Source organism: Rosa chinensis, chromosome 5, assembly GCF_002994745.2.
Source record: "Rosa chinensis cultivar Old Blush chromosome 5, RchiOBHm-V2, whole genome shotgun sequence".
Lineage (NCBI taxonomy): Eukaryota > Viridiplantae > Streptophyta > Magnoliopsida > Rosales > Rosaceae > Rosa > Rosa chinensis.
This window is the reverse complement of record NC_037092.1, coordinates 79,363,979-79,378,183: the sequence shown is the minus strand read 5'-3', so window position 1 is coordinate 79,378,183 and position 14,205 is coordinate 79,363,979. Positions and strand designations below refer to the sequence as shown.

At 41.2% G+C, this 14,205-nt stretch overlaps 1 protein-coding gene across 1 annotated transcript; it reads right to left on the bottom strand.

The window, feature by feature from the left end:
• Window positions 1–6,510: 6,510 nt before the first annotated feature.
• On the bottom strand, window positions 6,511–6,975 carry LOC112164175. Its single transcript, XM_024300406.1, has one exon. The coding sequence runs from the start codon at window positions 6,973–6,975 to the stop codon at window positions 6,511–6,513; it is 465 nt and encodes a 154-aa protein (XP_024156174.1).
• Between the last annotated feature and the right edge of the window lie 7,230 nt (window positions 6,976–14,205).

The window sequence follows — 14,205 nt, the reverse complement described above, 5'->3', positions numbered from 1 at the left end:
AACAATCCTAACGCACGCGCGTGTTGATGCAGGCGTGCGTAGCGATGTTTTTGGGCTTATGAAACTAGGCCGCTTCCTCTCCCTTTTCAGCAGTGGGCTTTGTTTTTTTTTTTTCTTTTTATTAGCCTGCCTTTTTTTTCTTTCTTTTCTGGGCCGCAGGGCCTGTTTCTTTTTTTCTTTGCTTTTTTTTTTTCTTTCTTGGCCTTCTGTTCTGTGGGCCTCTTTTTTTTTCTGGGTTGGGTCTCTACTTTGGCCCTCGTCACTTTTTTTTTTTTTTTTTTTCTTTCTCTCTCCTCTTTGCGTCTTCTTCTGGTTTCTGGTTCTTTTTTTTTCTTGCGGAGGCGGCTGTGTCGTAGCCGGTGGCAGGGGTGGAGTCGGCTCGGTGGTGCAGGGCTGCAGGCCGGTCTGGATGGCAGGTGCGGGGAAGCTGTAAAGACGCGCGCTGGATGGCAGGAGCGGGGCTGCTGTCCGGAAGGATGATCTGGCGGCCGATCTGGACGGTGGTGAGCAGCAGTGCGCTGGGTCGGGGGTGCAGGGATCCGCTGATGCCAGGATCTGCGCAGGCTGCTGCAAGTCGAGTTGGAGGAGCTAGGTGCTGCAGGTGATCGATCCGACTGTGCAGGCGATGTGTGAAGGAGGCGGGGTCTGCACAGAGGTGTGGGCTGTTCGCGCGGAGGGAGGGCCGAGGGTGGGAGGCTGCTTTCAAGCGGTGAAGGCTTTTAGGTGGACAGATCAATTGGTTGGGTGCGGAGAGCAAATTGCTCTTGGCTAGGTAAGGCCGTGCAGGGGAGGAGGCGGGGTGAGGCCGGTCTGGCCGGCTGGACGGAATTTTTTTTTTTTTTTTTTGTTGAGAATTGTTGTTGTTTGTGGCGGCAGAAAAAGAAGAATTTTTTTCTGCTAGGGTTTTGATTTGTTTTTCGACGGGAAGAAGAATGAAACTAGAAAATTAGATTTCTTTGGCTATTGGCTCTAAGCGTGCCGATAACGTGTAAAAGTAAAATGATAATTGGAATGGTCTACTCATTTCATTTCGTAGTCCCTTTATATAGGGATAGAGTTACAACGGAAACATTAATTACATTAAATACATTGAATACTGATTGATCTATAATTGTGCTGATTGATGGTAATCACTGATTCCTTGATTCCCTCTCCGTCAGTTGCTTTGACGAAGGCACACAATATGTTTTTCCTTTAACAGTAATAAGTTTATTGTCTATAAATTATATATTATATATTATCTTTACATTATAAAAAATATAACAAATATTGTACTATAGAAACGAAAAATATTCATTAAATAGTTGCAACATATACCATGAAAACTATTCTTTAAAATTTAATGTTATAAGTTTATTGTTTACAAATTATATATTATCTTTATATTATTAAAAAGAATTACATTATAGAAACGGGTTAGGCAGCGACCTGCAATACGTCGTGCTCGGGCCGTGTCGGATCCATAACGGGCTTTGGCCAAGCCGGATCATTAGGCCAATGTTTCTCGGCCTAGCCCGACCAGTTAGAATAACGTGTTTGGGTCATACCAGGTTGCTAACGGGCTCATGTCGTGCCAGGCCGCTTTTAAATGTGCAGGGCTCGTGTCGTGCTCTGCCCTAGCGGCCCGTTTGCCACCTTTATTCGTAAGTATTGGGAGAAAGTGAATAAATGACATAGTATTCTTGTGATTCATATCAATGCTCTAAAAAACCTTAGGAAAAGAGGGTCAACTTATGCGGATTCCTACTTGTCCGGCAGCGACCGTGACGTTTAGGCAGGCCAATGGGGTGGTTCTGCTGCCGAATGGGTGTTTGGATACTAGTGCTTAGCGATGGATCTTTGGGAGTGCTACGCGCAAAGTTTTGGCAGGATTGTTTTTGGCATTGGTTTTTCTAGTTATCACTTCTAAGGCACGGTGGTTGTGCTTACAGGGGCGGTCTTTGACATAATGGGATGGATTTGGTTCTTGCTCCTCATCCATTCCATGTGAGACATCGGCCTCTGGTGATGCTGGGACGTTTTGAATGTCTTTCAGGTTGTTTGAATCTAGTCGGGTTCGGATCTACTGGGAATATTTAATGTTTGAAACTTTTAGGTTGTCGAAGTGGCGTTTCCGTCGAAGGGGGATCTAGCGGTAAGGATTTTTTTAGCTGTGTTGTTCAATGCAATCGGTGTGGGGACGAAGTGGTGACTGGGCTGAGGTTGAGCTGATCCTCTCTGGGCTTTGGGCTTGGACTCTTAGGGCTTCACAGGGTTGTTATGGTTTTAGATAGTTTTTTAGCTTATTTATTTCCAATAATTTCCTTTTTAGAGACCTATGCACTTTTGTTTTGTGCACCCTATTTATCTTGTTTGAGGCATCCTAGCAAGTCTTCTAGATTAGAACTAAAAAATGATTCAAGATATTTGTAATCATAGAGCAATAGATGTCTATAGATGTATATGACACTATGCATATTCCTACGTACCACTGTCGGTACTAGCTACCACATCTTACTGTTTGTCTATATATGACAGCGGGGAATGTAATGGTCATTCTGCCGTGTGATGAATGAAATTCACAATCCATTGGCCCACAGTTTTTAGTGCCAAACATTTTAGATAAATGTCGGAGGAAATTAAATCTTTGCCATTTTTCTCGTGTTTTTATATTGTGCTTCCATTCATGAATTCATTCAAACCCAATTAATGTTTAAGTTGTTTTATTGAATTGATTTACGTTTACTCAAGTGAAACAATGTTTGGTTACATCTATTCATCCTAGATGGATATATATGATACTATGATAGGTTGGAATTGCAATGTTACTTGTAATGTTACTGCTAAACATGTGTTGATCAAGTGATACTGTTAAACATCCCACTCTTTTATGTTATTAAAAGATCGTGGGATGTTTAACAGTATCACTTGATCAAGTGATGTTAGTGCTAAACATCTTACTGAACTTATAGTTTTTCATTCCGCTGTGTCGCGTCCCATTCTTTTATGTTATTCTTACATCGGTTTGAAGATCTGATATTTATTTAAATCTCTAGATAATCATCTCTTTTAAATTTAGATACAAAACTAGCTACACTTTTTTATTATGATTGAAATTACCTTACACTTGTTGCACATAGAGCATCTTTAGCAATGCTAGCCATTTTTGAGTCAAATTTTAGCTAAAGTAGCTAAAAAGTCATTTTACAAATACGTCTGCATCAATGCACTATATTTTAGCTACTTTTGAATTTATGTTATTTTTTAAATAAAGATTAAATAGTTTAAATGTATTTATAAATTACATAAAATAATTTAAAATGAATGTTTTAAATTATAGAGAGTCTCATCTCGCTCTCTATATTTAGGAGCGAGATACCTAAAAGTTGTAATTGAGAGCTATTTAGAAGTCTGGTGCAGCTGCTAAAATAGATGAAAAGCTAAACATACTTTCCAAAATAGCTAAGGAGTTAGAATAGAAAATCTCCTAAAGATGCTCTTATTATTTACAAAACACTTTTTATTTCCCTGAGTTTCCTTAGAAAATTATTGAGCATATGCCAAATAAAAGGTAGAAGTTTAGGCTTGTAAACCACCACAGGTGGTGGAGTTGGTAAAAGTCTCTAAGCGTGGAACTCTCACGCCTTGATTCAAATTCAGTTAACACTGATTGAAGTTTAATTCCTAGTTTATCTTTTGTGGCTAGGGGGAGGAAGCGTTTTGACATGACCTCCCGACACGGATTAGTCTTTGGCCTATAAAGCCGTTGAAGATGCCGTGTGATCTCGATCAAAGAAAAAAAAAATTAGTCTTTTCATTTTTTAAGAAAGATACTGTTAATTACAATGTCAGATATTTAACTAAATTCACCATCACTTTTTCTACAAATTAACTGCGAACTGAGAAATTTAAAATGCACTCTCCACATTATTTCTTCAGAGGTGTTGGGGGATTTGTATGTCTCACAATTCAAAGCACACCTCTTTGTTTTTGAGAGGCAAATAACTTCTACTATAATAAATTCAAAAAATATATATATATATATATATATATATATATATATATATATATATATATATGGAAGAGATCACCAAACATTGTATAGAGATGGCTTAACCTCTTGCTCTTAGTTTCTCCTTCTTCACGTTGAGAGTCGATGGCAACTGTCTCTGCCTCTATGGGGCGCTTTTGCCTGGGTTTCATACTTAATTGGAGGTGTTCTCTTCTTTTTCTCACTCGCTTGCTTTTCCTTTTGTTGTGTCGTTGTGCATTGTTGTTTCTCTCCTCAAGCCCAAACTGCCTTTTTCTATATATGTTGTATTTAGTTCTCTTGATTTGTTTCTCTTTAGCACTTCGGGGCAGCTCTAAGGGTGTGGGGTGGGTGCTGCAGCACAAGGCCTTCGAAAATCGAAGTCTTCCAATTTTGTGACACCTCAGTTAAATTGTTATATATCTTGGAAATGTTACAATGGATTAGAATAGTGGTATAGTTCTGATGGCAGATTTGATGTGTTATTTATACTTTTTCGGGGCTGATTTTCATTCACATTTTTTCACTAGGCCTCTAAATGCTCAGGTTCAGCCTTGTTAGCACAGTTGTTCTCGTAGCCTGTGATCGTTTTCCTTCAGTCCCCAATTGTTTCTTCGCTCCTTGGAGTGTCGTCTTAAGCAGGATTGGCCATATAATCCACTTGGGTCTCTACCCGCTAGTGCAACGTTGGTCTGCTCATCCTTTGGGTGACTGGCCTTCTGATCCATGGTGGATCTGCCTAATCTTTTTCTTGCTTTGGTTTTTTGGTTTATGTTGGTGGCTAAAGCTCCTCTCCAGGTGATAAGCTATGGAGATTGTTGCACCTTGTTGGTGTATTTGGATTTAGGTTTCTTAGGCGTTCTTCAATTTCTTGCGGTTGCATCATCCAAGCTCTCTGACTTTGGTCGAATCGTCATCGTTCATGCTGGTTTGTTTTGGTTCATGGCGGTGCCATTACTTTGATGACTCTTTCTCTCTAAGGTTGTTGCTTGGGTATTTTGCTTTTGGTCCTGCCTAATTTGGACCTTGTTGTATTAAAAAAAGAAAAACAAAGAAAAAAAAACACAACACAATGGGCAATAAACAAGAAAAACAAGGGAAATTATTTTGTGGTTTCGGACTAAACACAACACAATGGGCAATAAACAAGAAAAACAAGGGAAATTATTTTGTGGTTCCGGACTATCATGTGGCATTACCATGTGATGGTCCGAACATGTAGTGAAATAAACTATTAATTTCATATTCCATCTACTATTCACTGTCGAGCAAACATAGGGTTTGAGCATAGAGATTGACGGCGACAGATCAGATTTAGCAGAGGCGGGATCTCTAGTTGTCCAGCAAGGTATTAGGGTGAGGCAGGGAAGCAGGTATGCGGCTTGGAGCAGGTATTCGAGTTTGTTGTTTTGAGGAGTAGAAGAGGAGTTGGTGCGACTTTGATTGGCTGAAGAGGAGGCTTCTACTGATTGCGGTGGCGGTTGGAATCGAGATCGAGAGGAATCTGGGTTTCTGATTGGTCGCTCAGTTTGGCCGATTGTGGTTTTTTGATCACTCAATTCCGGCCTTGATCGAGTTGCTGATCTGTGCTTGGTCACCGAAGGAAGGTGGTACTGATGCTGCGTTAGAGGGGTCGTCCGCCAGAAAGCATGGCGGCGGCGGTGACGACTAGCAGAGGTAGACTAGCTCCTGCTATTACTTTCTTAGATTGCCCCTGGACTAGGCCTGGGAATGGGCTTATGGGCTTGGTCTCAAGTTTGGGTTGTGGGGCCTAGCAAGAGATTGCAAGAGCTCTGACCCTTTTAAAGGGCAGGAGCCCGTAGTTGTGGTCTAGTTATTTTTTTACAATAAATGTTTATGCTGATAAGGATATCTCCACGAGCTTTCTGAAAGTGCCTAGCTTTAGCGTACCACAATTGCGTGCTCAGCTTCTGAAGGTAGTTAGTTAGATTGCTTGCAAGGCGAGATATGTTTTGTTGGTATAGACTACTCTATGTCATGATTGTCGAAACAGAGTAGTCGTTGTGTATTAATCTTATCTATGAATCAAGAGACATATAATATGTATGGTCTCTTTTATAACAAAAACAAATGTGATGGTCCGAGCTAATAATATTATTCGAATTTGATGGGAACCGTACATATGGTCAAAAATTAAATTAAAAGAGCAATAAAAAAATAAATACAAATCACATGGATCAATGACATCAATCCAGACCATCACGTGTATCATGCTCCGGGACCATGTTATAATTTCCCACATAGTACAAGGTTCAAATCATGAGTTTGTTCACTATGTTATATTATGTCTTATTACTGTAATATATTTCATTTTTTGTTTTTCAAAAAATAAAAATAAAACAAAGAGTTTCCAAAGGGCTTCAAAATTTTTGGACATCGTTAAATTTAACATGATGACAAAAAGAAGCTCCCAGTTCAATATATTGTAATTAACTAATTTGTATGGATGGATTACATGAGCTAGTGTGCAATAAGATCAATTAGAAAGGAGAAGGAGCAACAAAGGCACATGTTTCCCAAATCTGCTCACTTCTTGGCAGTATCTCAGAAGCTTTTTCTTTTAGTTCCGGACGTGAGAGCAGAGTTTTCACTGACCGAATGTGACAATCATATCCCAAATGCAGAATGGCTTTGCAATTATCCGTAGTGACAGGTTCGCTTTTAAAAATTTTGGGCAAGATCTCTTCAGCATAATATCCTGTAATCTTACGTACACATTCATCTAACTTCTTATAAGATTGGTTAGGAGGCAACACATATTGACCGTTTTCATCATTAATGACAAAATTGTCAACCTGGATGCCAATAGGGCTCGCCGCAACATCCTCAGAAATTTGATAAACAACCTCATATTCTTGAGCTTCTGCAAATGATGACATGAATAGTGCTACACTTACTAACACCAAACCTACCTTGACAAACACATTTTGATCAACTCTAGCCATTCTTAAAGCCAAACGTGCAATTTGTGCTTAATTAACTGTGCTAATGCAAGGTTGTTTTGTTTGATGTTGGACAAAAGGTTTTCAGTGGTTTATTTTATAGTGCTTTCATGGGTTGAGTTAATCCGATTCCTCTTTATTGTTCGGTTTTGCTTGAATTGAATGATCTACTTTATTGTTCGGTTTTGCTTGAATTGAATTATCTACGTTCCTTATTGATTTCTTAACTCTTGGGTTTAATTACCGGTCAAACTATAACTCAACCAATTAGATTTAAACTTTCTGCTATGTTGGTTTTCCTATATATTGTTATGGTTTTAACACAATCGTCTAGTAATCAAGTAATCATCTCAACAAATGCAATAGTCTTAGACGATCTTAGGAACCTCATTGCAAAAAAGGAAATTGGTTTTTGCAATTGTTTCATTCAAAGCTCTCTTTACTTTTCACGGAATAGACACAAAAAAACAGAGAGTGACCCGAAAAAAATTGCAAGTTATTTTGCTCTAGAATATAAGTAGCTGAAAGGGAAACAATGGTATATCCCGATCTGGTGGCGTTGCAGAGGAAGGACTCTGTGCTACGAATCTGTCTAATTCACTACGTGAGGCGAAGGGCTCGGGCTCGGAGGGAGTTTCGGTTCTCGCCAGAGTTGTCTGTAGAGCTGGAGTTTCAGTATGAAAGATGCCATGGGATCTGTAAGGACTGTGGTTTCTTTTATCATGTTGGTGCGGATTGCGACAAGGGTTTGGTGTCGCCGGTGGTTGCTGGGCCGGTGCAGGTGACTGTCGTCCGAGATGGCGACGCTCGTGGTTCCCAGGCCAACTGGAACTGGTTTGGATCCTTAGGGCCTGGTGGAGGTTGAGGCTCTCGGAGCTGGTGCTGCGATCTTCTTGGCGTGCGGGAAACGCAGGCAATCCTAGTTTCAAACTAGGGTCAACTGTGGGGCTAAGAGGCAATGGGCCGTGTGGGCCTGTGGGACAGGCTGCTGGGCTCAATGAAATTATGGGGTTCGAAAAAAAGATTTTGGGCTTGCGCAAATCACGTGAGGATGATTGGGCTGAGGCTGGGAAGCGGTTGAAGTTGGCAGTTGGGCCAATGGATTTTGGTGACGGATTGGTGGAGGTTTCTGTTGCTGTGGGAAAGGTGCCGAAGAAGAAGGGTCGCCCTCATGGTCATCGGAACAAGCCCAAGCCTGTACCATCTCTGGAGATGGCTGTCGTGGAGGAAGATACCCCTCTCCTGGAGGGTTAGGTTTGTTGACCTATATTGGCCTTGTGGAAGCTTTTGTTGTGATACTTGCTGCGGTGTACACCATAATGGTCTTAGGCGTCAAAGCGGCATGATGGTTGCTTGCATGGTGTTGTGTAGGTCTATGCTTTTTCCTTGCTTTCCCTAATTTGTTTTCTCAGTTTGGATTTTGCTTTTGGACTTTTAGTTCGGTTTTTGCTTTATTTAGATTCTGTATTGCTCTTTGAGTTGTACTATGAAGGATTTTCGGATCCTTCTAGCTTGACCGAGTGAGGTCGTTGTTATTAATGGAACCAGATTCCGTTTCCCTCAAAAAAAAAAAAATTGGTATATCCCGATGATGGGAACGGATAGTCAAGTACTCCCTAGGACTCAAAGATGACGGGTTATGGATTCATCAACCTGATAATTCTTTTGCTCTTGCTAATTTAACAATGCTACACTTGCTAGGACCAAACCCACCATGGCAAACACATTGTTGTCAAACCGGGCCACAATTGAACACAATTGTAGTTTTAGTAATGCGTAGTTTTGTTTGATGTTTGAAAAAGGTTTTCGATGGTTTTACTGCTTTCTTGGGTTGAATTCTTACCCTTTTTATTGTTCAGTTTGGCTGTCAATAACCAAATGTTTATGGCTCCGTGGCTTCTGTCCAAATAAAGGATCCCCAAATAAAATGCCCTAGTCCTTAAAAGCTTAACCAAGATTTTCTTGAAATTCCCCGACCACACTTCAATTTAGGAATTGTCTTTTACTTGAAATCTCATATAGATGAGCTTAACACCCTCATTCTGAATGAAACTTGGTTTTCGGAAAAACAGCTTGCAAATGCAAAGCTTTATAGGCCTACAATCTTTCCCTACATTTTTGTTCTGCAATTTCATTTATCCACCAAAAATTTTATTTGTCTGGCCACTATCATTTAGAATTAATGAATCTGCATCTATTATTTCCGCAAAGAAACCATGAAATCGATAATTTTTTTTTCCTGAATCAATTCTAAGCTGGATTGTGAATTTCATTCATCACACGGCAGAATGACCATTACATTCCCCGCTGTCATATATAGACAAACAGTTAGATGTGGTAGCTAATACCGATAGTGGTATGTAGGAATAGGCATAGTGTCATATACATCTATAGACATCTATTGCTCTATGATTACAAATATCTTGAATCATTTTTTAGTTCTAACCTAGAAGATTTGCTAGGACGCCTGAAACAAGATAAATATGGTGCACAAAACAAAAGTGCATAGGTCCCTAAAAAGGAAATTATTGGAAATAAATAAGCTAAAAACTATCTAAAACCATAACAAACCTGTGAAGCCCTAAGAGTCCAAGCTCAAAGCCCAGAGAGGATCAGCTCAACCCCAGCCCAGTCATCACTTCGTCCCCACACCAATTGCATTGAACAACACAGCTAAAAACCATCCTCACCGCTAGATCCCCCTTCGACGGAAACGCCACTTCGACAACCTAAAAGTTTCAAACGTTAAATATTCAAAGTAGATCGGAACCCAACTAGATTCAAACAACCTGAAAGACATTCAAAATGTCCCAGCATCACCAGAGGCCGATGTCTCACATGGAATTGATGAGGAGCAAGAACCAAATCCATCCCATTATGTCAAAGACCGCCCCTGTAAGCACAACCACCGCGCCTTAGAAGTGATAACTAGAAAAACCAATGCCAAAAACAATCCAGCCAAAACTTTGAGCGTAGCACTCCCAAAGATCCATCGCTAAGCACTAGTATCCAAACACCCATTCGGCAACAGACCCACACCATTGGCCTGCCTAAACGTCACGGCCGCTGCCGGACGAGTAGTAATCCGCAGAAGTTGACCCTCTTTTCCTAAGGTTTTTTAGAGCATCGATATGAATCACAAGAATACTATGTCATTTATTCACTTTCTCCCAATACTTACGAATAAGGTGGCAAACGGGCCGCTAGGGCAGAGCACGGCACAAGCCCTGCACATTTAAAAGCGGCCTGGCATGACATGAGCCCGTTAGTGACCTGGTATGACCCAAACACGTTATTCTAACTGGTCGGGCTACGCCGAGAAACATTGGCCTAATGACCTGGCTTGTCCAAAGCCTGTTATGGACCCGACACGGCCCGAGCACGACGTATTGCAGGTCGCCGCCTAGCCCGTTTCTATAATGTAATACTTTTTAATAATATAAAGATAATATATAATTTGTAAACAATAAACTTATAACATTAAATTTTAAAGAATAGTTTTCATGGTACATGTAGCAACTATTTAATGAATATTTTTCGTTTCTATAGTATAATATTTGTTATATTTTTATAATATAAAGATAATATATAATATATAATTTATAGGCAATAAACTTATTACATTAAATTTTAATGAATAGTTTCTGGTAGTACATGAGTTACAACTCGTATTTATAATACCGGGCTCGACTAATTTTAATTTTAGGCACGATACAAAAGGTACAACCCTTTTATTGGCCCGACACGAGCACGGCTTGGCACGTTGTGGGCATAGGTCGTAGGCCGGATTGGGCTTAATGTCTTAGTATATAGGCCGGCCCGAAGCCCCATTAAGTGGGTTGGGATGGCATGTTTGCCACCTCCACTGACGAAACATAAGAGATATTGATCAATCGAGAATTAAATGTACTTCAATAAATGGATAGTTATGACAACATTTTGTCTTAAGTGATCCATCAACTATTTAATACTCATGAAAAACTGAAAGAAGATCTCAAATGAACAATCTCTTTACATTATGTTTTAAACATGAACTATTCAAATAATGAAACTGTAAAATAAGAATACGTTAATGCCCCCCCAAATTCAATGCGTTCTTATTCTGCTAGCTCCATAGAATTTAGATTCTATTTCGTTCCTGGTGGTCGGTACCTATAGCCTAATATGGTTGGGCTTAAAGCTAGGAAAGAAGCAAACACATATTGACAACTTGGAGCTAGCTAGCAACAATAATGCATGTTTGTGAAAAGCTTCTTGAGGATCGATGACACATATACTGTTCGGATCGAACTACCTAGCCAGAAGATTTTACCAATTCAAATTCTGTGATATACTGAATGAAACTAGTTTGATGTTGTTAACGTTTGGATCCGTTGGGGATCTAATTAACGATAAGTAAGAGAGAGAGAGAGAGAGAGAGAGAGAGAGAGAGAGAGAGAGAGAGAGAGAGAGAGAGAGAGAGAGAGAGAGAGAGATTGACACAAGATGTATAGTCGTTCGTTTCCCGCCTTAGCGGGAAACTACGTCCACTTGAATGTGTACTAGTGTGTCGAGCCTTGCGGCCCAACAAGATTACAAGAGATGTAATGGTCTTGTGAGTAAGTGGGAAGGAGTCTCCTTTTATAGGGGAAGGAGGCTCCCTCATTTACATTTTCTTAGATGTGGGACTCAAAGTTACTATTCTAGTCTAGAAAAACATATTGTGGAGGCAACTTGGCAAGGCCGGGAAGGTGGCTTCCCGGCGACGGATTTGCGACTTCCGAATACCGTAGCGTAGCTTGAACATAGGGCTACAAGATGCATGTCTCGGTTGGGCCTCACCAAGGCTTGTGGGTGTCCCAAAGAGGGTGTTGCTTATGCTTGGTGATGTAGTAAATACTCCATATTGTTGGAGGTATGTACAAGTCCCCGAAGTCCCCAAGTAAGAGGAGCTTCTTAGTTGGGGAGTTATAACCACGAAGTCATCAAGCATAAGTAACCGGGTGGCACGGAGCCCCTACAAGTCCCCGAACTCCGTAAGCAAGAAGGGACTCGTTAACCTGCACAACAAAGACAAAAAACAGGCATATGTAGAATGCTCGTTGCGTTGGGTAACAAATATGAGTTGCAATGATATGCGTTGGCATATATGCACGTATGGGGTGCGTGATACATGTTGATGTATACATGCGAATGGCGCCGAGTACGATCAATTATGGCGTACAAACTCGAGAGTGCGTATGGTCGTGGATTGCATATGATAAATGTAAGTTGTATGAGCACTGCGAAAGTAAGCGTTTGTAATTCGTGAATGATGAATACGTGAACGCTTGTGTTTGCTTGGTTGTCGCTCATATTAATGGAACGCAAAAAGAATTCAATTTGTTGTAAGTGACAAATGGTAGAAGAATTCAATGTTCCATTAACGTGTGGTGTGTCGAGTAGACATGAGCATAAAGCTCGAGGATTTCCGGGAAGGCATGAGCGGAAAGCTTGTGAGCGGGAAACTCGGGGTTGCCGGGAAGGCATGAGCGGGAAGCTCGGGGTGCCGGGAAGGCATGAGCAGGAAGCTCGTGGGTGCCGGGAAGGCATGAGCGGAAGCTCGGGGTGCCGGGAAGGCATGAGCGGAAGCTCGGGGTGCCGGGAAGGCATGAGCGGGAAGCTCGTGAGCGGAAGCTCGTGGGTGCCGGGAAGGCATGAGCGGAAAGCTCGTGAGTTGAAGCTTGTGGGTGCCGGGAAGGCATGAGCGGAAGCTCGGGGTGCCGGGAAGGCATGAGCGGAGGCTCGAGGATGCCGCTGAGGCTTTAACGGGTAGCTCGAAGGTGATGCCCTGAGGCATGAGCGTGACCGTTGCTAATTATGCTGGGCTGTATGTACAAGTCCCCGAAGTCCCCAGTCAAGGAGGGTGTGCTCGCGGGTTGATACCAAAGCGTAGCTTTGTGCCGTATATCAAGCATAATTAGTGCGAGTGCGTCGTCCGTCTAGAATTGGTTGGAGCGAACGCTTTTGCCCTTTCGGGTGGGCCCCTGCTAGGCCCTGCGAGGAGTCCCCACTCCTGGCTATAGACCTCCGGATGGTCGAAAAATTGTTTGATGAGGGGAGCTGCGCGGAGCAGAGGGTGTTGGGTAGCGAGCCCAATCTTAGATACCCAAGCGTCGGGGTTAACTGCCGGATCAATGGCTGCCGTGGGCTGTGTTAACTCGTCCCTTGCTGTTTTCTCGAAGGAGAAAAGCTTGACTGCAATGCCGCGTAGCGGTCATTGTCATTATGAGGCGTTGCCTTACCGCTTGGCGGTGACCATAGACTCATACAGTGTGTATTTGTATGAAACATGGCAAACAAAATAGAGCAAGTAATAAAATTTTGTTTGAGTGTCCCACATTTATTTAATTTTGCAATTAAATAGAAGCATGTCATGTGCAGGCAGTACTTGTAGTGTGGATGCTAATAACATTTTGTATTTTTGTAGGAATGCTTAGAGATCGTTGAGATCGGTATGTGAAGCATGGCATATCTAGTGTGTGAGATCTAGAAAGTGTTGCCAAATCTACGAAATGTTGTAGGCATGCTTAAAAGTTTATGGAAGCATGTATAGTCATGGCATCGGCGGTAGCTCAAATTGTAAGAGCGTAAAGATAAGAGGAAGGCACTTATCTTATGCCGATTTGAGGTTCATTTGCTTCTGGCGGATAAAGTACTTCGATAATGTACGTCAACTCGTAGTTGCGGTTGAATGCTCAATAGAAATAGTTGAATTTCCTTCAAACAAAATAGATGGTTAATATGTAGATTTGTAAAATCAACATAAATAATTTGCATGTATTTTGATAAGATGTGAAGCAAAGTGTATAAGCAATCTAAGATGAATTGCAATTTAGCCATGTTAGATGGACTAAATGCATGCTTCATGTAATCATTTTTGAAGTGTTAAATGATTGTTAAGTGCATTGATCGGAGAAGAATGGTGGAGCACTTGAGTAAGGCCATTAAAAGTGAAGCATCAATTAAATGTATATGCTCAAGCCTAGTGACACACATGGGTAGGTAGTAGATGCCCAAATTGTAGTGCTCGTGCCTATATGATAAATATATAGGAACTGAGCGCAAAGTAAGTGCCATATCAATCTTATACATAGCATATTTTGATAGCTTAGTGGGGCCATGTGTGTAATGTGATGGAACATGCTTTAGCAGTCAAGCATTGTAATTAAACATACAAAGATAAGCTAGTGATGCTTTAAGTTACGTGTTCCA